Source organism: Calonectris borealis, chromosome 23 (genome assembly GCF_964195595.1).
Source record: "Calonectris borealis chromosome 23, bCalBor7.hap1.2, whole genome shotgun sequence".
NCBI lineage: Eukaryota > Metazoa > Chordata > Aves > Procellariiformes > Procellariidae > Calonectris > Calonectris borealis.
The window spans coordinates 6298494-6323310 of NC_134334.1; the positions used below are offsets into that span (position 1 = coordinate 6298494).

Sequence of the window (24817 nt, forward strand, 5' to 3'; positions counted from 1 at the left end):
AAGAACAACAAAATCTTCTTGTCTTTTGAGTGAGATTAACTACTGCTTAAAAGTGGTTACATTAAAAGTCCTGAATGGCAATTTTGGGAAGGCAGGCAAACATGATTTTTAAAGGGTGCTATCTCTTCCTGATCTCAATGAGACTGCAATTAGGAATGAGTGAGGTGAAGAACACCACCTAAAATAATCGTGGCAATGTGTTGAGAACCTGGTACCTGGCAGAAAGAACTGAAATGGAGAACTAAAAAAGTCTCATGAATTATCAAGCAAATTGATTATGTCTAGGTTCTTGAGCATAAAAGGAGTCCAGTGCAGGTGTTCATGGAGAAAAACAGCAGTGATAAACATGATGGTTTCATGTCCTTTCACAATTCAAATCCTTTATAACACCCTTTTATGATACATTAATAGTTAGCTGGATATTCCTGGCATATAAGGAGTGCTTCTACAGAACACCAGTCCGCTGCATTCTGTGGTTATACTTCATGCAGCGATAGGCACCCTAAAGAAGGCAGCCATGCTTTGTCTGTTCACTCTGTAGTTGCCAATTGCTACTTGTCTGGAAAAAATAACAGGATCTTTCCGTTCATGGAATGCTTGGTGATGTATGAAAGACAGTAACGGCAGTTCCCAAGGATAATTGCAACACTGCATGATTATCTCCTGTTGCTTTAGTAATTGAGTTTACTCCTCAGTTTATGGTGATTACTGAAGGAGTTTGCATGTGAGAAGGACGAGCGGGCTGTTTGCAAGCAGGGATGACTGAGGCTCAGGTGCTTTCTTAGAAGAGAATGAGATAAACATAGTTTGGAAACAGGGTGCAATTTGACAGGAGGCTTTCTGGTATTTGAATGTATTTGAAAAAGACAATGGGCATTGATTTCATAGGCTGTGCTGTGTCAATCTTTTCAGATTGACTAGGGTTTTTTTAAGATGATATAGGTGTGCGTGTCTTTTCACAATACCATTTTAATTTTTTAAAAGGGGAGTGGAAAAGAATGGTGATTAGAATGACAGAGTGATTGACAGCTTGCTTTCAAAATTTGAGGGAATGAAAGCACAGTCCCATCGAATTGCACTTACCTGTTAGGAGCAACTTACGAATCTGTGCTCTGCATGAGACTTATATGTATAACCATCTGACTTAGTGGCTAAACTGCAAATTAGGTCTTCCATCTATGCTGTAACTCTTCCAGGTTAGGGGACAATGTAGATTCTCTGGATGTGTAAATATGGTTTCATCCTTTAGTGTGGACAAGAAGAAAATGGCCTGCATAGCCTTGAACCTTTGCAGGGCTGTAGCGTGATACATGAACAAATTTTCACTTGTCAAGCAGTTAAACAGTACCTTAAGTCGAGACGCTACCTCTCCTACCAGCCCTGGAGAAAATACAAGTGTGGAGGAGATCTGAGCTGGATTCCCAATCAATGAAGAGGGGTAAGCATTGTACTCCAGCTGGAACCGCGTTGCTCTGACTTCTGTAAAAACATTTTCTTTTAGACCTGTTCTTGTTTGGTGTCACGTAGAACTGTAAAGCATTCTGTAAAAGCAGCTACAGATTACCCTGTCTTGGCAGGAGGATAATTCATCCTTGCTAGCAACAAGTTCTTTTTGAAGCTGCAGGTGCATGCATAGTGTTGGAAGTCTTTGTTTTCCAGGTTTTCTGTTGAGAACTGAGTCTGTCCCCTTCAATCATTCCTACTCTGCCAGACATGATTGTCTGCTGAGAAACAGGAAGAGAGTAGTGTCTGTAATACTTTCAGAACTGACTCTGGTGGATTGAAGATAAATTTGTAAGGAAAGTACCCAAAGCCTTTGGCAAACTAGAGAAATATGTATGCTCCTTTGTTTATATTTCTTCTTATTTTTCTTCAGAGCAAAGAAGAACGTGAATGTTGATCTGTATTTGGGCACTAGAAGTCGAGTAGAGATTTCTCATCACTGGCTTGAGGCTGCGGCATTCAGTGTAACTCCCAGCCAGAGAGCAGAACGAGACCAGCTGCGTACTGCACCTCTGTCAGCCGGGAAGAGAGATCCCAGTCTGAGACAGACTAATCTCTCCTGCCCTCCTCAGCCATTCCGGGACACCACCAGTCAGTTTTCCAGTTCCTGCTTCCTGCGGCAGAATAATCTCTGCTCTAGGCTGCAGCAGCAGCAGCACAGCTCTAAGTGTGTGGCTCATAGGATTCCCCATCTTGCTTTGTCAGTGCTCCCTGCTGTGAATCTCCCTCAGAGGCACTCACGCCTTGAAGCTTATAGTTTAGAAGGGAGAAGGAATGAGAGTATTGACTTTCCTCAACAGCACTGTCAGGAAGCAAAGGCAGCTGGTAGCTGCTCCATACATACTGCTCGCCATCGCTGTTTAGAAAGTAGGAACAAGACTAGTGACTATCCAGTGGAAAAACAACAGCATCAGCCTCCTGCTGCTTCTTGTATGGATCCTGTGAACCCTTCGCTGGTCGATGCACGTTTGTCATCTCGTACTGTAGATTCCCCTCTTAGGCACAAATTAGCAGTGTGTCCCTCTTCAAGGAGGTCAAGTGAAAGTGTGAACGCTTGTCGTAGTTCGGCCCTGACTTTGGGGGATCTCGATCCATCTAGTTTGGAGTCCCTTCAGTCTCTTTTGCAATCCTCACAGATTTCTGCTAGCTTGTACTGTTCACTCCAGAGGCTTAAGCAAGAAAGTGCTTTGATGGGGATATGGGGATCCCTTCCTCTGGAGCCCAGGTCTTCTCTAGTCAGTGGCAGTTTATGCTTTGCTCCTGGTGATTCAGCTCCCAGTATCCTGAGCACAGGAGAACAGCTAGCTGGAGTAAAGACCAGTGCTGCTCAGGCTAGATTGAAATGGGGTGTCCCATTTGCTAAAGACTGGAGCCTTAGTGCAGCGACAAGGGACTTCAGTTGTGCAGAACCTCTCTCTGTCTCTCACAGATGTGGATACATTGATTCAAAGACATGGAGAACCAAAATTTCAGGTGACATCCAGCCAGAAGCCCTCGATTCTGGGGTGGGCTCTGGCGGGCTGTTGGATACAGAAGCAGATTCCTCCTACAATTGCTCCCCTTATTTCAGGTGCCAGTCACAGGCAAAGCCAACTCTGGAAATTGGTAGTCTTTCTGTTCACACAAAAAGTCATTCCCCTGAAAAGGTTCTTAAAGGAGAAGAGACATCTAATGGGGCATCCCTGTGTGCTGTATCTTGGAAGAAAGACCTTCCAGCCAGTCTGTATCCAGAGGGTCTGCAGGTGTCACTGGAGACAGATTTGGGGGGGTGTCAGATGAACGTCGGTGTAGCCATGTATGGGACTCCAAGGGAAGTGTGCGTGAGAGTCACTTCTCCTCCTGGAGATAAAGAGTTTAGACCAGTCCAGCATCTTAGTATTAAATCCGTAGAAGTCAACAACTCTGAACCTCATGTTAGGTCCAGCAAAGAGTCAGAACAGGTATGTGACTCTAGATCAAGAGCAGCCAAAGGAATGGCTGAGGTGGGCAGCAGCCAGTCCAGCCCTTTTGGTATTCAGGTTAAAGAAGGCTTTGGTGAATATTCTGACATGGATTGTATGAACGTGAGCAGAAAAGGAAGGAGAAACAAATACTCTCACCAAAGCAGCTGGAGGAATTGGGAAGCTGATGCCAATCTCGACCAGTCTGAAGAACCTTCTATGGAGAGGAGTGCCAAAGAACCACAGTGCTGTGAAGAAGGGAGCCAGCCACAGGAAACTCTGTCCAGAGAGGTGAGGGTGTGCTCACTGTGTAGCATCCTTGTTCACAGATACTGCTTGTGCTTGTTTCTGCTTCTTGCTAGAGGTGCAAAGTTGAGGTACAATAGTGATGAGGATGCTTGTCCTATAGTTTTTTCTGGCACTGAATGGCCAGAATCTCCTCTCTTATGGTCCTGTTCCATCCCAACATACGCATCTTTCTGTCTCACATGCTTCTTCCTAAAGACCAGCTTGTTAACTTGGTTGTTCTTGGGAATGTAAACACCTGTTTATATTCTCTGGATCTACATGTAGAGGGAAAGCATTAAACTGATTTTTTTCTCTGTGCATAGTTGCAGGGCCCTGAGATTTCAGTTTTATTGTGCTTTTCCGTGTCTGAAGTGAGTAAGAGTATTCACAGAGCAATGGTGGGGGCAGTGTCAAAGGCATCTGACATAATACACTACCCTGAGGCAGCACTGTTCTGGTCTGCATCCAAAATGACTTGCCATGCTGGGCATAGACAAATTCTTCAACAGAGTAGAGTAGTGTCAATAATCATATGAGTTACTGTCTTTTGTCTGTTTGCAGCTCTTGGAGAAAAGCTTCTGGTTGTTGAAGGTGAATGAGCAAAGGTAAAAAGGCTCTGTTTATGTGTGAGTGTGCTGGTAGTTAACAGGGGAGGAAAACTGCTGGAAAGTGGCTAAGGAGCCATGTTCCTGGGAACGTTTGGTTTTAAGGCTTAACCTACATTATTCTGCCATGATTGGCTCAGGGACTGCATCCATTTCTTTTCAAAGGGTTGCCATCTAGAATGGAGCATGCTCTAAAAAATAATTTCTGTATCTTTCAGATTCTAGCTTCTAAATTCAACCTTGGTTGTTGCTAGCAGTGAAAAAGCATTGGTACCATGTATGCTGCTTTTCAGTGCAGCAAATTCCGACATGCTCACTGCATAGTTAGCGAAGATCAAGAACTGGGCTTATCCATGAAATGGGATTCAAATTTGTGACCTGTGGATAAGATGTGTGTGAGATTGCTACCAATTTAGTAACAGTGATACCTTAATTTGGTGTGAGGCTGCAGGTTTTTCACTCTTTAGGGAGAATTATTTGAAATACCTCTTTTCAGCTTGATGGCTGAACTCTGATTGCCACCTCCTGGCTGTGTTTAACTTTCCCTTCTGTTAACTGGAGCTCACTTTTGTTTTTTCTCTTTAAGTTTCCAGCCCTTGTGTGACAGACAAATGCTAACTAGGTGTTTCCAAGCCTGGAGGGGACACGTCCTCTGGAAAGCGGCTGCAGCCAGGCAGCATTACAGACAGCAACTGCTTCGGAAGGGCCTTGGTGCTTTGCAGTGGGCTGTGCACCAGAGGAGGATGCGGCTGGAGGTAGCCCAGCAGAGACATGCCTCGGCTCTGCGAGCTGCCAGCTTCCGCAGGGTGAGGATGGGCTAGGGACAGTAGAAGTGGTGCCATGAGTCTTCTGTTGTGCAGTCAGAGAAGGCAGAAATGCTATTTGCATAGGGAGGAGGAAGGGGTACCCTGTGTGAAATTCAGTGATGTGGACCCTGATACTGATACTCTTCCTGCAGTTTGTTCTAATCATGTGGTTTCTCATTCAGTGGAAGGAAGCTGTGGCAAAACGGAGCAAGAAGCAAGCTCGGCAGCCTGAGCCATATTCTTATACCCAAAGTTCATCGGTGGGTTTTTTTGGAGTAGGAAGATTAGCAACTATGACAACCTCAGCTCAGCACCAGCTTACAGTAGGCTACTCAAAGGAAGCTGAGGAGACTTGTAGGTAAGCTGAGAGCATTCTCTTTCTGTTGTCTTGGACAAGTGGAGGTTTAAAAACACAGGGAGGAGTTTTTCTCAAATGGTGGGAAAATTGTTTCCAGGACTTTGGATGTATTGCTGCAGATAAGCACTGCAAGAATTAGTAACTTAGTTTTAAGAACTAAACAATCCTATTCCAGAGCTTCTTTGCACTAGTGTTTTCAGTCTGAGTGTCTGACAGAAATACTCCTGTACTATTTCTTGAGTTCAGCTATCTCCTGCGTACGTGATACAGGTGTAAATGAGATTGGAGCGAGGCAATACTACAGTCTCTAGCAGGACAGTAGAGGTGTCAAAAGAAAAACCTTTTGTTGTGCGTTCTGATTCTGAAGGCAGAAGAACAAGTCCAGACAAAAAGAGAGAGCTACCTAGGGTTCTGGGTTCTGCTTTCTGAGTGCCTCTCTTGACAAATGGATGCTAAAACATGCTTGTGACTCTTTCAGGGTGGAGAGAGGACTGTGGACGCAGCTTCATCGTAGGCAGAGGGGAGATGAGTTCTGCTGGAGAGCTCAAGCAATCAGAGATATGAGACAGCTAGCTGGTAAGCACGCATTCCGTAGCTTTGCACAGCTTGGAGGTAAACACTGTCCACCATCTTTCTTGGTTTGTGTCTAGTTGTTGCTTTGACCAGACTCTTTCAGAACCTGAACCTGCAAATAGCTGGGCCAGTGTCTGTGATGGTGGAGGGTGGCCCACTCACCATGTCATACATCTTTTGCCTTGTTCCTTGTATTAATTCAGGTGCAGCAGATGCTCCAGCACTGTGAGCTGCCTCCCTTAAGTGCCCTTTCTCAGACAGCTGGAATTCAGCCAGGGGATGTTTGTTGGGTGAAACTAAGTTGTTTGAAGTTCTTCTAAGTTACTTTTCTTCCTGTCAATCTCTTCCTGCCCTGCAACACAGCAGCTTTCAGACTGTGGCGCCTGCAGAAGGAGCTGCTGAGCAAAGAGGAAGCCAAACTTTTGGAAGCCCGTGCTCTGCTGAAGAAGAAGCAGCTACGAAACATTTTCTGGGTGTGGCGTTCCCGATGCTTGGAAAGGGAACAGATTTTAGCACTGACAACTCGGATCCAAAGAAACTTGGTCTCTCGGTAAGTTGATGAGGTCTATTTTTCATGTGAAAAGTCTGTTCACTGTGAAAGTCCAAGGAATGACAGAGCCAACCCAGGCAGTGATGTGTTGTTTCATCTTAAAGCCATCTATTCTTTTGTTTTACGAGTTAATAAAGATGAAAGTAGAGATAGAAACATGAAAAGGAACTACTGTGGCCAGAGATGTTATGACTTGCCTCCTGTGCACTGCCAAAGCTTTTCGGTCCTGACCTTTGGTGTCCTGAAAGACCAAACCTGAAAGCACCCGCCGTGCTGCTGTGCTCTAAGCAGGACAGTGACTTTTTAATGAAATAAACGAATAGAAGCTCAGAAGACGACAGCTTCTGTCTGTCTTTCCTGAACTAAGCCCAGTCTCAGGAGGAGACACAAGCTTGTACACTGTTCACATGGTTTTCTATGTGGTTTTATTTTCCTTTGTTTTCTCAGGTGCTTCAGTGCATGGAAGGAGACTGTTGAGCAGAAGGTGCTTTACAGGTGCAACCTGTCCCGTCTCAGAGCAGTATCACTGAGGAAATACTTCCAGCAGTGGGTTCAGATGCTGCAGGTCAGAGAAGGCGATAAGCAGGCAATGGTGAACTTCTTCCTCCTACGATGGAGGCAGCATTATGGTGAGCAGCTTGGGGCCTGTGCAGAATCTAAGATTTGGAGGTGCTTAGGCTCCTTCCTCCTCTTCTTATATGGAGAAAAACAGCTGAAAACAGCCTGATAACAGAGAGGCTCAGATGATACACGGTATGAACAAACCAGAGCGGGCAGAGGACTAGTTATTCTGGACGTGTCTGTGAAGTTACAGGGAGATTTGTTGCTCTGCTTCATAAACCTAGGAGAAAGTCTTAAACCTTGCTGAAAAGAAGCAGTGTGAGAGCTGGGCTGGGCTGAGTTTCTTAAGAATGCCTTCTGACAAACATTGTCTCTTGTCACTCTCTGTAACTGGTTAAGGACCAGTTATAAGCTCCGTAGCTGACAAGACTGCGACAAAAAGGCATGAAGATCAACCATTGTGGACTGCAGAGAGACGGTTTCCTGAGAAAACAGGCTACTGTCTTGATGACTTCTGCCAAAAGGTGAAGCTCCAGAGAGTATATGTGCTGTGGAAAGCAAGGCTGTGCGAGCATCACAGAGCTGAGTGAGTAAAGAAGAGCCAGTTCCTGGAGCCCTGCCCTCATTAGTAGTGTCCACTTGCCTTTCTGGTCTTTCTGGAAGAACCCCTTTTACCATCTATCATCCATCATATCTGTACCAGTGTCCCCCTCTGGTATCCCTTTTCAGTCACTTTGCTGTCTCAATATATTCTGTCTCAGTTCTTTCTCTCAGGCTTTGGAGCAGTGTAGACTCAGAAAAGCTCTGAAATTATGGCACCAAAAGTGTCTCATGCTGAAGACAATTGAACAAAGTTCTAAGCACTCGCACAGGACTGTCTATGAAGAACCTCTTGCCATGCAGTTTTCTGAGGACCTCTCAACATCTTCTGGCTTTGACAGCAGTGCTCCAGCTACTCTGGCCTCTCAAAGCTCTTTGGAAAAGGTGAGGAGGTCTTGATTCACCCAGACTGCCCTGAGGTATTAAATTGCTGGGATTTTTCAGGGGAAAATTTCTGCTTTAACATGATACTGTCATCAGCAAACTGTGCTTAGTATTTAGGCATGAAGTGCACTGAGCCTGTAGGGTCCTGGAGTTTAAATGTAATCAGAAATCACTGTAAAGTCGCTTCTCTCTGTGCCCTTCCTGGTTCATCATTTAGTGATATGGGGAGGTGCTGAGCTAATGAGGTTCTCTTGTGCACTTGCTCCTGTTTGTGGCTGTGAGGTGGAAGGGATGAGGTACAAAGAGCCTCATCACTGAGAAAGTGCATATGCCCATTTGCCCTTTTCTCAATATAGAAATAACTGTATAACTATTCAGTATAGAAATAACTAGTATAGAAATAACTTTCCCGTCACTTATATGTTTGCACTCCAGAGCTGTGCTTGCTAGCCTGCAGTTCCTTTGGATGCATCCTGGATTTCCCTGAATCCTTGCCAAAAAGAGGAGTAAATGGCATGGTCAGAACTGTTAGCTAAGTGATTCCCTTGTGAGGACACTTACCTCACAGCATGTTCTTCCCTCCGTACCTGCAGGAATACAGTTTTAGTGACAGCAGCCAGCAGAGCTTCTCCTCCGTTATGACTTCTGAGGATGTCACTCCCATGCCGTATTATAGTTCTTTCCTGCAACTGCACCAATGCGCAGAGCTGCCAGCTGAGCTGGGTGGGGAGCTGTCCTTGCAGGCCTCCTTTCCTCCACTGAGTACTGGATCTGGGTGAGTTGCAGACTGGTTCCTTGGGATGCTGGTAGCACTGGCCCCTTGTTTGGTCTGGCTGAAATCCTTCCTTCTGGCTATTTCCTCATGTCATCTCACAGCATCTTTCTGGATACTTTATCCTCTTCTTTCTTTCTCTTTTCCCCTGACGCTTTTGTCTTGCAGAAGAAATTGGTTTGTGAGAGGTCAGTTACAGTGTTTGGCACTGCAGAGTCCAGACAAGAACATCCAGCCTCTCACCAGTTACTCTATGTGGGAAGAGGTAAGGCTGAAAAGCAGTGCAATGCATGTAAATGTACAAGTGTTTTCTGCATAGCCCAATTTAGCGAAGAGCCTTTGGGTTTCAGTATCAGCATATGGAAGGTCTCACTGCTGTTCTTTGTTCTTCTCTCTTCTCTCTCAGACAGAAGGTTTGGGAGATTGAGGCATTTCTCAGGGTAACTCTTCCCTGCCATTTGCCAGCTGAGTTGGAAATCGGCCATGTGTCAAGGATGTAAAAGGGATGTGTTAGACCCTCATGTCTGGGTGTTCATGTGGTGTGTGTGGGTTAGCAACAGGGGATTAGGCAATCATAGAAGTCACAGCAGCAAGGAGAAAGCGCTGAGCTGCATGGAGTGACTGTGTTACAGCAGCAGTTCAAGGCCCTTTTTTGCTTTTCTGGATTACAGGACTGCAGTTCTGACAAGGAGGTGAAGAGTTGCTGGCACCAAGCAGAGAAATGCTGCCTGCAGAGGTACTTCATTGTCTGGTCAGCTCGGACTCAGCAACTTGTAAAGGCCCAGCAGTACTGCAGGCTCATTCAGCTGTCTCGGTAGGTATTGTGCTTTCCAGAAGTTTCCTAAAGCTGTCTGTTTTGAAGCTCTACACTTGCTTTTAAAAAAAATTCTTCTTCTAGCTATCTTTTTCTGTCTCTAGTAGGAGTTTTGCAGCCCATTATTTTGTTTTTTTTTTCCTGCTTCAAAATTATTTTATCTGAACACAATAATTTCTGGTTTGATGGGATGCCTCACAAATTAGAGCAAGCCCAGCACTGCTGATAATAAGCCCTTGTAACTTCCTGTCCACTGAACTGGCCTTGCTCTCTACTCAATGGGAAGTTGAAGAGAACAACAGGCTTGGCACAGCCAGGACAGAACACCTTACTCCCAACAACTTGGGCTGTCCATCATTTCCCCTGACAGTTAATGGGGAAAGGATGTTAACAGATCAGATGTATTTCCTGAACTCCCTCACGTGTATGTTTATTGTTAAGGTTTCAGTTACAAGGGTGTGAATCTGTGTGAGTTGCTCCTACGTTGGTCCAAAGACCTTTGTCTTTCTCAGAGCCTTTCTCAGCTGGCGCCACTGCGTTGTGGAAAATAAGAACCGAAAAGCAGCAGCAGCACTAAAACATCAAATTCATTGCTGCCAGATGGCTTTCAGCCTGTGGAAGAAGAGACTGGCCCAGAAAATGGAAGCTGACCAGAGATTCAGGTGTCACATTCACCAGATGACTGCTGATGCTCTGCGGCGCTGGCATTCCTGCTGGCAAAGTGAGTTACCACATCCTACAGCAGCACTTGTGTCTGTAGGAGAGGGATGCTGTGGGAATGGTTGGGATGGAGAAAGTCCCGCTTCTGGTTGTAACTCTGTGCACTGCTCCTCTGGAGTGGCACATACTAGTCCAGGGGTCAGTAAGCGTCTGTGTCACTGCCTTCTTGTGGTTACAAGCAGGACACGTGCCCTGCTGTTTTGTAGTGCTTTATGCTAGGGGAGATGCTCCTTTGGCAGCTGATTGGAAAAAGGGTGGATCTCACTTTACCTGCACTACCGAAGGAGTGTTCAAGCAGTGCATTTTAGCAGCTGGGGAGTTAAATGGAGTTCAGATGCAGCATTCCCAGCTTGAACATGTCTCATCAGACCCAACAGTCAGGCTTTGCTTCAGTGGGAGCAGGGTGTGTCTTTTGGGGATGCTTAACAGTCCTGATCCTGTCCCTCAAGGGGTTCCAAGTGCTTTAAGTGCTAACTACTTACACTGTGCCAAGGAAGGAACACTCCCGATTTTTGATGGAAAACTGCCTTGCAGATGAGAGTGGAAGTGATCTGTGATCCCTTGCTTGGGGAAGGGCAGGAAAAAAAAAAGAAGGTCTGACTGCCTTGCAGACAAAAAACTAGGAGGTGAACTGAAAAGTCTCTTCAGCTGCTAAAGAGAGGACAGGAAATCTTAGGAAGGCTGGTCCCGTTTGGTATTTGCAGCAGATGTATTCTCTGCTCTTTTCTGGACTCTGTGGTGCAAAAAAAATCCTTGGGCTCAGCTCAGCAAGCTCTTGTGTTCCCTCACAGGGAATCGTGCTGTGAGAGAGCTGCAGCAGCAATGGGCTCAGCACAGCTGCCAGGAGAAGAAGAGGTTGGTCCTGCGGACATGGTATTGCCAAACAAGGAAGCAGAAATACGCTGCTTTATTCTGGGAACGTCTTCTCCTGCACAGGTTTGTTTCCTGCCCTCAAAGCATTTCCAAGGGAAGCTTTGAGTGAAGAGCAATTTACGTAGTAGAGAATCCAATGTATTCAGACCAAAGCTTGGGTTTGAAAGTACAGCTAACTTGTATGTAAATGGAAGTTCTGTAGGAGTGCTCCCCTGGGGATGCTCCTACATTAAGGGGTCTGTTACCCATAGCCTCACACTCCCCATCTTGTTCTTCTCGTTCAGAACTTCTTTTCTTTCCAGAACTTCTGTTCAGTCTTAGTTATGCAGCATGGTATTTGTAAACTAAGCAAGGGAGATGCAAACAAATTTGTGTAGTTTAAAAAAGTGAAAGCCTCGTTTCCACTCGAATTATTCATTATTTGCTGAAAGGAATACTGGGCAGAAGTCTTACAGAGATCTGATGTTTACAAACCTGAATCTTTTAGATTTGGGACACAGCATGTTGATTTTAATTTAAACTAATGTGAAAAATTGAGTCTTACGTTACGGTGCAGATCCTGAAAACACAAGAATTTAATCTGAAGAGCAAGGTGTCTGCTGCCAATCATTAACAACTTCTTTTCTCTCTTAGCTGTTGTTCAGTGGCTTTCTCATTGAAATCTGTTTTGTTTGTGGTTTATGTTGTGTGAGGCTACTGTCTGTCTGAAATGCAGCAAAGTGTCCAGCTGCAGTGAACCAGGAATCGTTCAGGTGGTTCTCTTTGAGATAATTCAGGAGGATAAGAATGAATAAGATTACTTATGCCAAGAATTCATTTAAGGCATGAGAATTGCAGGTTTGGCCCTAGCAGATTTCCTTTTGAATTGCAGGTTCAGGCTGAGAGGAGACAAAGATCTGCAGAGGAAGAAGCAACTAAAAGCCCAGTAAAACCTTAGTGGCTGTGATGCTTAGGCGCTGCACTCGCCCCCCACCCAATTGCATTTTCTTCTGCAAATCAACTGTGTGGTGGCACCCCAGTGGGAAGTGTGTTTGAGAGAAGTCCTTAATGTTGCTCCTTCCTGTAGAGTGTGTCTCCACCATTAATCTTCCTTCTGAGTTCTCCTTTGATGAGAGAGAGCTTCTAATTTCTCACCTGGATATGGTACAGGCTGAGCCCTGTCTCTTCTGAGGGGGGCATTTTTCATGCTAGGATAACCTGCAATAGAATCTCTTGATCTTCAGACAAGCCTGCCAGGCAGAGGATATTTTCACCTCTGCCCTATGGTGCAGTGGGGTGATTTGCATAATGAAAGTCCAAGTGGAACAAGGAACCAAAAGGATAAGCCAGGAGTTAAAAGCAGATTGGCTTCTGGGGCAGCAGACGAAGACAGGCCTCCTGTGCATCAGCCTGCAAGATATAGAGAGATTATTGTGGGTGCAGATTTACAGTGCTGTTAACTCCTGTAAACGGTGATTTTTTTTTAATAAAATTGTCTCCATAAAGATGCTGTATTATTCTAGTTTTACATCCCATATACGCAGGCCCTTAGTTTGTGACAGTCGAGAAAAAAATTAAAATCTGAATTTTGACAAGGTGCTGTCTTAAATCCAGCCTGGTTCTGCAGCAAGCAGACTTAAGGAGTCTGCTGGTTCCATGCTGAAGGAGATTTTAGCAGTTTTATTCTCATCCCATAAGGAAAAAGCCTTCCTCAGGCATCATCCTAAAGGTCAGCTGCTGGCACAGAGAAAGATTGGAGACTGACTAATTTAATTCCTTCCTTTCTTTTGAGGGATCCACTATGTGTAGTGGCAGGGCAGCCTAGGAAAAGCATTTGTTTTGTAGGCAGAGGAAAAACATAGTATAACATTGCATTCAGTTTGTAGAGGCCTTTGAAGAGGAAGAAGTGCTAAAATGACCAGAAGGAAACAAATATACTCCTGGGCTTTGAGAAGTTGAGAGGTAACGTGCTGGGAATCTGAAGTAAAATGAGGGCAAGTTTTTAGCAGAAAGAAACTATAGTGAGGAGTCTGAACTTACACCTCCCAAATACAAGGCACTGGAAAAATAAGTAACACGGAGAAAGACCTATAAATGTTGACTGCAGAAGGAATAATAGGAACAGCCTTTTTTTCTTGTTGAATACTCTTTCGCTTGCTTTGACCACTTATATGTGACACTGCAGGGTGGGGTGAGAAGGTGGAATTTGGTCTATAGCCTGTTCGGTGCTGACATGGAAATGTGACTTTAGGCATCTGCCACTTTTCTGGTCTTGTATTGTTTTTCAGGTGCTTAGTTACCTGGGCCCAGGTCACTGCTTGTAGGCTGAGGCAGTACGAAGCCCTCTCTTGCTTTAAAAGGGTCAGAGAGCACCATCTCCTACTTATGAGCTTTACTGAGTGGAGGGTGAAATTCTTGAGAGCTGAACAGCGGGTGCTGGGAGAGAGAAATCACAAGTGGCAGGGACCCTCTCAGGGTAAAGCCTGTCACCGCTGGCGATTGGCCTCAAGAGGACAGCAAGCCCTGCGCCTAGGATCTGTGGCAACCGTAAAACAGGTAAGAGAAGATGAAGGTCCCTATGAGACAGTTATTCTTAACTGCCTGTTCTCAGGTGAAGACCCCAGTTGGGTCACTAGGCACTGAGATACAGCGACAGGCTTGTATAAAAACCTGGTTTGACTTGTAGTGACTGCCTAGCCCCTGCCTTGAAATTCTTTACTGACTGTGCACGCAGCTTCATCACCGTTAGCTGGCACTGATTGCAGCAACCATCTGGAGCACAGCAATAAGGAATGGGGACATTTTAACCAGAGAGACGAGAGCAATCCTTCCTTTCTGCTCAAAGATGAGATGGGATAATCACTGTCCCTGCAGAGCAGAGCGAGCTGTCAGAGTTGCAACTTTTTTCAAAAGACTCACAGCTAGCAAACCACAAAGAGGTTGATTGATTTGGAAGGGCTGAGCCAGTCCTGCTGGGATCTCATCTGTGCAGCTTCCAGCCTGGGGTCTAGCATATTAAACTACCTGCAGGGATATGAACATAAATGTATCTCTAAGGCTAGTTCGTGTGTGTGCTGTCTGTGCACATTGTGTTTAGTCTTGGCTGCAGCTGTGTTATTTCTGTTTGCAGGCCTGCAACTACTGGACAAAAGCAGCTGCCTTTTCCCAGTGCTTACGGCAGTGCAGTACCCTGATAGGTGCTAGGAAGAGCAGGAAGATGTCTCTGTCTTGGTCCCTGAGTAAGACGATGCCCCCTCCTTTCTTCCTTTCATGGGGCCATGTGGGGAGTGTGAGTGAGGAGGGAAGGGGAGTAGTGTTTGCCAGCCAGATGACTGGGATTCCGCTGTGGAGTAGGTGCTCGTGGCAGTCAAACTCTGACTGTGGGTTGCTTCTGTGTTCAGGAGCCAAAGGACTAAGAGCTCATGGCAGCTCTGATCTCTCCCTCTCTAGCTCCAAGATTAGCTCCTGTGTGATTCCTCTTTTCTTTCCTAGAAAGCAGAAGAGGCAGAGAAAAGGGTTCAGCACCAGCTGCCCCTCTTGGACTTTTTCCCAGTGCCATTCGCCGCTGGCTGGTGATCTACAGAAATCAAAACAGGGCTGAAAAGCTGCTGCTCCCTCACCTGGTAGAGAGACCTGGTCTGGTAGGACCCTCTCCTGCACACGCAAGGATCCAGGAGAACAAAGCAGAGGTGGACTCAGAGGAGTGGAATGAGAAGTGGCTTGGGTAAGTGGGGTGGAGGGCTCTGGGCTTCCTCTTGTTGCTGCCATCAGGGAAGGACTCCCTTGTAGGGCTGCTGGGCTGATAAAGTTTATATTCCCCCCTTGCCTATAGGAGGAAGTATCTGAGGTGGTGGCATCACAGGGTGATACTTCGCCACTGCCAGCGTGACAGGAGACTGCGCTGTCTGGCAAGGGGATGGCATCAGTGGAAAGAAGCCAGCAGGGTGGTGATACTGGCTCAGGTGTTGGTGAGTGTCTGGTACTACTACCAGGGTGGCAGTCGTGGGTGTTACTGGGCAAGCCTGCTCTGCTTGCAGCCCCACATACATCCTGGGAGATGAGACCCGGGGATTTAACAAGTACCAGAGTGCACCAGAAATCCTGGTTTGCTGCTGTGGCTACTTTTTCCATCTTTCTCTTTGAAATGCCAGCATGGCAGACTGGCATATCCATATATTTAGTTGTGCTTTGTCCCATCTTACAGATAGGAAGCTGAGGCAGGGCGATTTGAATAGATTGTCTGTACCCTGTGCAAAAAGTTCACAGCAAGTATTACACTCTGTCCTTGTCTGTGTTCCTGATGCATCCCTCTGGTGTCCACGGCCTACCAAGGGCTGTCATTTGGCCTCCCCTTCTGCTCTCTCCCTAGCCATCTATGGAACAAACCCATGTTCTGTCTGGCGTCCTGGGCATTAGCTGTGTGAGATGTGCTCTGACCTGCCCAGAGGACGCATGTATAGCAAGCGCATCCATTGTCACTGAGGAGCTGTGCTGGAGCACTGATGGGGCACCCTTTCCCTAGGGTACTGTGACTTAATTAGCCACAATATTTGCAGGAGACAGTAGTTCAGCAGGAGTTTTGTTAGTACTTAGCTTTGTTCGTTACCAATGCAAAGTCATTCAAGAGAGACCCGGGAAAGCAACTGGAAGCAAGGTGGACTAGAGGGAAGTGAGGTAGTTTGCCTGCCAGAGCCCAGCTAATCTGTGCACTGCCTCTTTTCCTGGCAGGACCAGCAGCGGCTGATGGAAAAGGCCTGGAGGGTGTGGAGACGACGACATTTGCAAAGCTGTGTTGTGCAGAATTTTTTGGAGGAGGAAGCCAGGAGCCTACTAGCTCAGGTAAGCATTTATGACTGCTTTAATTCTTTGGACCTCAGTGGACCAAAAAGCACCCCAAAGGGACAACTGGTGCTTCCTGTATCTCTCTCCCTGCGCAAAGCACTTGCTTAGGGAGAAGGGAATGGGACTTGCCCATAACAAAGGGAAATAGCTTCCAGCTTTATATGGGTTCATCTTTGGGTGTTTTTCAAAGCTTTGTGTCAGCAGTCAATTTCCCTGACGTGTGCCCCCTTCCCCAGCGTTATCAGAGATGTTAATCCACTAATCCCCTGCCTCTCAGGAGCCCACTCAGGGAAGAAACAGGCTCCACATTGGTGGAGGAGGACTGTGCACCCAGGGGCAGGCAAATTGCTGTAAATTTGAGTGAGCAGGTAAAGCCTTAGAGCTCAAATAGCCAGTTCGCTCCTCTGCCTGCCTCCCAAAGATCCATGCAGGATTAGGTCCTCCTTTAATGAGATGTGAGCAAGTACTGAAATTAGAGGGCAGAGGGGGCATTGGTCGTCTTTTTCTCACATTGATTTGTACTCTGCACTTCACTTATTTGCCATAGGAACATAGGGGAGACAGGGAGGGGCTCTGAGTGAAGGCTGAGGCAGTTGGCATAGCCATTGCTAGAGGAAAAGCTTTGTTTACAGGTACTGTGAGGGTGGCTGCAACCCCTCAAGGGTAACCGAGTATTTGATTTGTCCACTTTACTATTTAAGGCCTTTGGAAGGTGGCGCCAGCTAACAGCATTCCAGCTCAAGGACAAAGGATGCTGCTGAATGGTGGGGGGCCTGCCTGCAGCTGCTGCTCATTTCAGGACACGTGGAGGATACAGCTGGCTGTCACAACAAAGAGCTGGTCCTGCGCAATCAAGAAAGCGAACACTGTTCACGTGATAAAAGCGGTGCTGCAGGCCAGAAGCACGATAGCCAAAGGACAACCAGGAAGATATGGTACCTAGTGAAAGGTCCTCTTTAAAGGACTGATATGCTACCTCTGTAGAGCGCAAATTGAGAAGTTATTCCCTTTTGTTGTGAGGTTGCATTTCCTTCTCCTCTGGACCCTGATTTTGCTGGAGTTCTGATTAAAGGTCAAAAAAACACCTTATAGGCTCTCCCTTTACTCAGTGTTTTTCCCTGGACAGAAGTTTAGTTTAGGGGAGTAAGCAAATACCTCCGTCTTGAAGAGATGAGTGATGAGCAGGAGTCTGCGTGCGCAAACGCTACATCCTGTTGATTCCAAAGTCTGGACTGTCCTTGGTAGGTGTGAACACAGGTCTTTATTTTCAGATTTGGCTTTTCCCCTGGGACAGATTCCCTCATGGCTCCCACCTCCTCCCCCTGTCTAGGTCCATCAGCTCTTCATTAAGCCTTTCAGTGGGTGGCCAACCTCTTGACTGCTTCCTGCTGGTTCCTTTCTGTGCTGAATGGGCTAGGGATGAAGAAACCTGCTGGGAACAGCTGAGCACCAAAAGCTTTGCCGAGGCAAGACAGGCGTGTCTGACCTCCAACCTTCCCATTACTTGCTTCTGTGATTGATGCCCTGTAATTACCCTGGATATATGAGCCCAATCTCAGACAGCTGTAATGAGAGGGTCTGAAGAATCTGGAAAAGGCTTTTCTTCCTTGCTTGTTTGAAAGAGATGCTCACAGCGTGGCAGGGATCTCAAAATCCCACTGGGAACTGCCCCAAGGTCTTGTTTTCCTAGCCTGTGGTAGCTTTGCAGGATTGTTAAGTACACAAAGCAGCCTCCATAGCTCCCCTAACTCCTTATTTCAATGCTGTGGGGCCTAAGGCTGTTAAGAGTCATTAGGTCGGGAAGGATGGCTATCTTTCCCTATAGGCACTGGAAAAGGACCACCACAACTCCTCTGTCCTTGCAGAACTGAGTCAAAGGTTGTAGCTGGTTGCTTTTGGTAAATTCTAGGATTTAAGCTTTCTTTGCTTTACCATGGAGCTTTGTCCATAATTTACTTAGGGCATGTGTTGAAAGTGAAGGCAGAACTGCCCCCTAAACAATTGGTTTCCGTAAAGCTTTCCCTTGTGCCAGGCTGATTAGTTTGCAAACAACATGAGCCTTTGCTACTTACAAGAGTATGGCCTAATACAAGAGGCATTTGTATTTGTGTATTTTATTGTACTTAATTTAAGAAATAGAGCAATTCCTACTCAGTCTCATCCAGAAGTGAAATTCACATGTTCCTATTAAAAACAGGAAATATAATAAAAGGAGAAAAGTTAGGGAGAAAATTTGAACCACCTTCTGGAGTGAGTGCAAAAGAGAGCTTGATATGATCATTTATGAAGAAATAAATCTTAGGAGTGCAATGTAAAGGCAACTTGAGCTTCTTTTCAGGGTTGGTAATTGCTGAAATAGTCTCCTTGCATAGGCACTGCTGACAGGAGTGTTTCTGTCCCCAAGGCACCATTTCTGGTGTGAGAAAGTTACAGAATCCCACAGAGCTTTATCACATTGATGCACAAGAGTTGTCCTGTTACTGTAATCAACACAGCCATGACTAGCACCTCTTCATCCTGCAGAGCTGGCCTTCAAGCTCAGTCTAGAGCCTCAGCTCAGAGGTTCAGGTAGTTCTGGCTGTTGTTCAGTGAGAAGGGGTCAGGGAGCCTTTGTGTTGGGGATAGAAGACATGTAGTGTGGGTAGAGCAGAGCGCTAGCCTGGTCACTAGGTTTAGGAGTGCGTGGTCCACCATCAGCACAGGAGCTGCTTTTTCTCTCCCAGCAGTCAGCGGACGGAAGGAGGAAATAAGAGGTTAGAAGAGGAATTTTCACTGCTGAGTCGGAGAGTTCAACAGCTCAAAAGTATCATCCACAACCTGCCAGAGGCAGTTTTCAAGTGGGAAGTCATTGTCCACTAGGTTGACCAAGTAGTAGTTGTCATGGATGTACTGGATGATCATGCGAGAGGGTGACTCCTCTTCATAGAGCTTGGCCCATTGCTCGATCCACAATGCAAAGGCCTCATCCTGCCAAGGGGGGGGAAAAAAAAAAAAGAGTTTGTAGTGGTGTAATGCACATGTTAAAGAGCTGCATTTTCATACTACCTCATTTAGGACAACCAGTGTCACACATGCCTAGCCAGCCTGTGGCCTGTTTCTTCTCAGTAAAAATTGCAAGAGCTGGGCAAGGAGCCTTGTGCTTTCCAGTCAGTGGGAAGTGCCCTGAACACAACTGTTCAGAGCTGAGAGGAGACACGTTTGCAGTAAAATGGCTCAATGCTGCCCCTGTGCGTGTAAGAGGGGAGGGAGAGCTACTGCCCAGAGCTCTGGGGGCCAGTACAGTGAGCGTGGTAGCTCCCAAGCCTCCTGCTACTGGGCTCTTGGTGTCTGTGAAGAGCTCTTGCCAGAGCAAAGTTCTCCTTGCACTGAGGGAGCTGGAGGAGCAATATCTGGACCTCTGCAAGCTAATATCACAACAGTACTCAACTGCGAGAAGTGTCACGGACTAAAAACAAACCAGATACTCTGAACTTCCAGGACTTCCCAGCAATGCATCCGGCAGGAGGGAGGACTCACCTTCCAGGAGAGGAAGCTTACAGGATCCACTACAGTGGGCTGGATGATCTCTCTGCCTGGGAAGATGCCCCAGGTGACAGCATTGGGTTGCAGATCTGGAGCATTGGTGATATTCTGGCCCTGCCAAAGGAAGGAAAACCTTTCTCAGGCAACTGCTGGAGGAGGGATTGAGTGAGTTGGAACAAGTACATTTACTCTCTCCTTGTTAAGAGATCAGACAGCTGCTGCACATCACAGCTGACCTGCTTCACTTTCCCTTCCCTTTGTCAGCCTTCATGTCCCACTTTGTTCATAGTGATATCTGAATCTTTGATATTTGTTTCTCTCTCAAGGTGATGAAAGTAAAGTGTCCTGTAAACAACAGCCTACCTTGACATTGACAATGTGGTAGTTCACTCGCAACTCATACTTCTTCAGCACTTTGAGCAGTGCCGTGACGATCTCACTGGAGGTGAAGAACTCTAGGTATGCCTACAGGGAGGGATGGGGAAGGGGAAAGAGTAAGAGCCTTAACTCATGGCAGGGCTGGGACAAATACAGACAATGAAGAGGACAGCTGTAGAGTCTGGGCTGCTTGGAAACCAGGCAGCCTAAGACTTGTCTGTCCATTCCCAGAAACATGTACTACAGAGGAGGCTTGAGCAAAGGGCAGAGCAAATTACTAAAAGAGCTGGGGGGGGGGGGGGGGGGGGAAGAAAAAAATTGGTGAGAGCAGAAGTAAGACCTAGGAGCAGCCACCTCAGGAAAGCTACAAGCGTCCTGGTTTGCACCCACGTAAGACAGGCTGGAATAAGCTCCAGACAGTGTAACCAGAACTGCTGTGCCTGGGAAGCAGTCTGTGCCAGACAGAGTAGAGTGCTTGGAAGAGGCCTGAGCTTGACCTCTATTCTACGTGGTACCCTATGAACAGCAGTGTCCTGCCAAGGCAGCCCAGTCTGGTGGGAGCAGAAGTCGGGGGTCTCAGCTGGGCTCTTCCAAGCACCCTACCATGCCCTGTCCTCATCTTTTGTTCACAATTCTCCCCGTGTGCTTATACAAACTAATTCTGTACTTCCTCCATCTACTGCAGCTCTGTGCTTGGCTGCTCCCAACAATGCTTCCCCTCCCCCCATTTCCTGGCTATTGTGTGAGATGATGGATTTCCCCTCACCTCGGGGGAATTTCTTCCTTTGAAAACATAACTGCATTTGCCATCTGCTTGTCTCATGGCTTTAGCGGTTTGGATCCCTTTTGAACAAGGCTGCTTTGTTTCCTAGTATAAGCCACTTGCTTGGCATTTACCTTGATGGGAGATTCCTATCACAGCCATTTGTGGCAAGGCTCTAGGGCCTGAAAATGCGCGACAGTAGGAAGCAGGCATGGCAGAGAAGACTGCTTGCAGGCCAGAGAAGGAACCTGGCAGCTGTCTGAACAGCACAGCAGAAGTGCTGTGAGGTGGGGGCAATTGGCGGAGAACCCTGCCTTAGAGAAGGACCGATAGGGGAATTTTTAAATGCGCAGTTATTGCCATGAGAAGCTGGGTGGTACGACCTCATTGATTCCCGTTTTATGAAAAACCTAGGTGCTTCCTGCATCACTGAATGGGATCAGATGCAGTGGGCAGGCACATGTTTGTATTAAACTTCATGGCCCTATAGAAAGAGGTTACCAATAATTACTTGCTGAGAGTAAAAACAAGAAACTCTATAGATGTTCAATAGACCTTTTGAGGTGGGGGAAAACAGCTATGAAGTAAACCATAAAGATGACATCATAGTCTGTCTCTTAAGACACCAAAGGAGCTTTGCCTCATCTAAGCAAGAAGGCATTAAGATAAGGAGCAGGCAGAAGGATTACCCGGCTGAAAGCCAAGGACCGCCCTACCCAACAAGAGACCAAATTGGGTCATAACTCTTTGCTGCCTAGCCCAGAGTAGTGCAGTACCTTTTGGAAAACATAACCCCCGCTGGGCCCCCAGCCTACAATGGGGTCTGTGGATGGTTTGCCATTGATGTTTGGCTGGGAGTTGATGGTCAGGATTCCTCGTCTGTTAACCTTCTCCAGCTGCTCCTTCAGAAGGTTGGTTTCAGTAGCAAGAGGGTCATCGTTCCAAGGCATACACGTAACCTACCATGAGGAGAAAGGATGGCTCACAATGGATGTAACAACCCTTTGGTTACCATCTGGATGTTGAAGGAACGCAGAAGTACCCTAATGGTCTCAAACACACCTGCTTCAGGAGAGAATTCCCAGGTTTGGTTCAAGGGGCAGGATATCCTCAACTCTAAGGATGACTGCTGAAGTCTATCAGTACTGGTCCTGTCATACTGTAGCAGCTCTCCTTTTGTGTCGAGCCCTAGCTGTGGCTGCTGAATTCCCTTCAGCCACTATATCAGCAAGTCCTTTTGGATAGGGAAGTGCCAATTCTTGTTTAGAAGAGCTATGTAGTACCAGGAGCAAGAGGAAATATGCGCTACTGTCTGTGCCACACTGACCATCCCTTCCTGGGCCATCACTCACCTTGTGCCCATTCTTGTTGGGTTCTCCAGTGATGTAACACGTGAACACCTCGAAGACGCTTTCCTCACCAGTCAGCTCTTCTCCCCACATCTTCAAGAGCTCCTCACGGGGAGACTTGCTCTTCAGGTAGAAGAGGTAATAGTCCTTCAGTTCCCCAAAGGCTGGAGAGGAGGAGTTACCCCTGTAAGGGGAGCAGACACAGGATTAACAGGCCACTGAGGAAGATGAGTGATTTGGTGATGCAGGAAGACAGCCACCCGGGAAGAGAAGCATCCAACAAAATCCACCTAGAGACCAAAAGCCTCAATGTCTTGGTGCCGTTCTCCTCACCTCATTCAAATCCAAGCAACTGGGGACCACTTTGTTAAGAAGCCACCTGTTCTGTCAAGCCCAGAGTGTGCCCAGGACACCCACTAACAACAGAGACCAACTGTGGAGCAGGCTTTCATACCATACCTCCACCTCACTACCATTGCAGGCTGACAGCTTACCATCGGCCATTGGGGAAATCATCCCATTCTTGAGTTCGATAGATGTAACTCTTTGGCCTAGAGGCCCAGAAGATTGGCCGAACATCTTCAACTCTTCTCTTGGGGTGAGCGCTGACTGCCCAGGGCAGAGGCCGCCTGCATGGGAGGAGCAGACGTTAACACAGTTCCTCTGCTGACTTTTCACTAGAGGCTGGAAGCCCTTCCCCTGGAGAACTTTGCCTCTGAGGAGAGCAAGTAACAGGGACTGAGAAGAGTTCTATTTCTCAAGAAGTAGGACAGAAAACTCTTCTTCCTTTATGGAAAATCTTTTCCCACTCAGTTCCCTCACAGGATGCTCAGTAGGTGTCTATTAAATCTTTAAGTACAGGACTGACCCCTGAAATTGGATGAGGTAAGAGAAAAGCACTGTGTGAAGCTATTTTTAAGACAAAGAAAAAACAGCTATTCATTTTCCTTTGCTTCCTCTTGTCTATGCTGAAGCCCGTGGACTCTGGGAGAAATCCACATTCCCTTTATCAGTTGCAGAGAACCCTAGAAATCCACAGTGGGAGCTTACATAGCACCTAGCCTGTAAAAGGTGTTGTGACAGACCTCAAAAAACGTGTTTCTTCCAAGTGACAGCTCTAGGAATTTACATTTTTAAAGTCCCAGAACAGGCTACTTTAAAGCCACTCAACTAAAATAAATTCCTCCTTCAGCTGTCCCCTCTATTCCTCCCAGCTTTTGTCAGAGACCTGCAGGAAGGGTGAACTTCTAAATGCAGAAAGGTGCTAAAAAAAAAAAAGAAGAACAAAGCAGCAGAGGAGAGGTGCCAACCCATCCATTGCTTGAGCCTTCAGTAGATGGGATGGATGTGTGTGAAAGAGGAACTAACAGAAGCCAGAATATTCTGCTCACCTGGGGTCCTCCTTCCATATGCCCAGGCGCTTAAGGACTTCGGTAGTAGCCACTTCCCGATTGAGGGTGTAAAAGTGGAGCCCATGCACCATGCCGCTATCCAACAGCTCCCGGCACATGGACGCTGCCAGCTCCACCCCATAGTTCCGGATAGCTGCATCATTGTCCTTGATGGGTTCAATCACATCTTTGATTTCTTGAGGCACTTCCAGCTTGGAGAGCTTCACCAGCTGGCGCAGGGAGTGGTAACCCTGGATGAGGATGCAGGGGATTTTCATTTTTCCAAGGCCCTTTTTTGACATCCCAGTAACACAGGTACTTGATCTCGATTTTGTGGCAGGAAATTTAGAATTGGGGCTCCTGGATTCTACTCCTAGGCCCCATCTCTAGGATGGTAACGCAGTCCTGGTCATGTCACTTTAGGTGATTTCTTCCTGTTTCTTTACTTGTTGCCTGAGCCCAGCATACTCACAGTGATGACTAACGCCTTAGGACTGGTAGACCATTGTCCTTTATGCCATATGGGCACAGCAAACCTTTTAAGCTTATTATTACATGCCTAAGAGTTTAATTTGGCAAACCACCTACAGATTTATCACGTTTAGCACCCTCACTTCCCAGAAATTTTGTGGAAGATATTTACAGATCTCTCTCAGGCCCTGACCCACAAACACCTAATATCCTGGATCCTTATTCCCTCCCCGAACCAGAATTACTGGATTTCACCTGTATGGGGAAGATGCCAGGAATAATGGGGCAGGTGATGCCAATGGCTTGACAGTCCTTCATGAACTTGAGAAAGGTTTCTGATCGGAAGAAAAGCTGCGTAATGATGAAGTCTGCCCCAGCAGAGACTTTCTCCTTCAGGTACCTCAGGTCTGCCTCATAGCTCTCTGCGTCAGGATGACCTTTGGGGTAGCCTTTGGGGAAGAGAGGGGTGGGGTGGGAAAAAAAGTGAAACTCTGATGGTCAGGACAACACACTAGAAATTAGAAAGCAGCCAATCTGATTGTACTGTCACTTACAGCCCAGGTCCAGAGAGGGATCGCTGAGCTATGTCAGACCTTACCCCACACTCTGCAATGAAAGACAATTACCTGCCACACAGATGTCAAAGTAATCATCAAATTCATTGCGAATGTGCTTAACCAGGTCAACAGCATAGTTGAAACCATCTACTTCTTCTTCCCATTCCTCACCGACAGGATCTGAAAAGAGGATAAACCCACAGCTCTCTCCAACTGTT

The 24817-nt window shown here is 46.7% G+C and overlaps 2 protein-coding genes across 7 annotated transcripts in view; one reads left to right on the forward strand and one right to left on the reverse strand.

Annotated features, from left to right (window-relative positions):
- On the forward strand, window positions 1-19729 carry C23H1orf167 (chromosome 23 C1orf167 homolog). 2 transcript variants are annotated; one of them, XM_075172504.1, is made up of 21 exons: window positions 1-3734; window positions 4293-4336; window positions 4923-5142; window positions 5325-5500; window positions 5979-6076; window positions 6437-6623; window positions 7071-7252; window positions 7584-7770; window positions 7946-8168; window positions 8762-8943; window positions 9109-9205; window positions 9612-9754; window positions 10267-10475; window positions 11266-11410; window positions 13615-13882; window positions 14457-14565; window positions 14819-15050; window positions 15159-15294; window positions 16055-16165; window positions 16870-17409; window positions 19646-19729. In XM_075172504.1, exons 1-20 carry the CDS (start codon window positions 1839-1841, stop codon window positions 16927-16929), a joined length of 4905 nt encoding a protein of 1634 aa, XP_075028605.1. In that variant the 5' UTR covers window positions 1-1838; the 3' UTR covers window positions 16930-17409; window positions 19646-19729. The 2 variants fall into 2 exon arrangements, with proteins under 2 accessions (XP_075028605.1, XP_075028604.1); XM_075172503.1 differs by lacking the exon at window positions 19646-19729 and having other exon boundaries at window positions 15135-15294; window positions 16870-17438.
- Window positions 17412-24817, reverse strand: part of MTHFR (methylenetetrahydrofolate reductase) — a 12016-nt gene continuing 4610 nt past the window's right edge. For all 5 annotated transcript variants that reach the window (XM_075172505.1, XM_075172509.1, XM_075172506.1 and 2 more), the window contains 9 exons: window positions 24669-24779; window positions 24298-24491; window positions 23572-23822; window positions 22675-22809; window positions 22184-22364; window positions 21608-21790; window positions 20054-20155; window positions 19685-19804; window positions 17412-19135 (listed from right to left, as the gene is read on the reverse strand). In XM_075172505.1, coding sequence (XP_075028606.1) covers window positions 18938-19135; window positions 19685-19804; window positions 20054-20155; window positions 21608-21790; window positions 22184-22364; window positions 22675-22809; window positions 23572-23822; window positions 24298-24491; window positions 24669-24779 — 1475 coding nt within the window. In that variant the 3' untranslated portion in view covers window positions 17412-18937. The remainder of the gene's footprint in view (window positions 19136-19684; window positions 19805-20053; window positions 20156-21607; window positions 21791-22183; window positions 22365-22674; window positions 22810-23571; window positions 23823-24297; window positions 24492-24668; window positions 24780-24817) is intronic.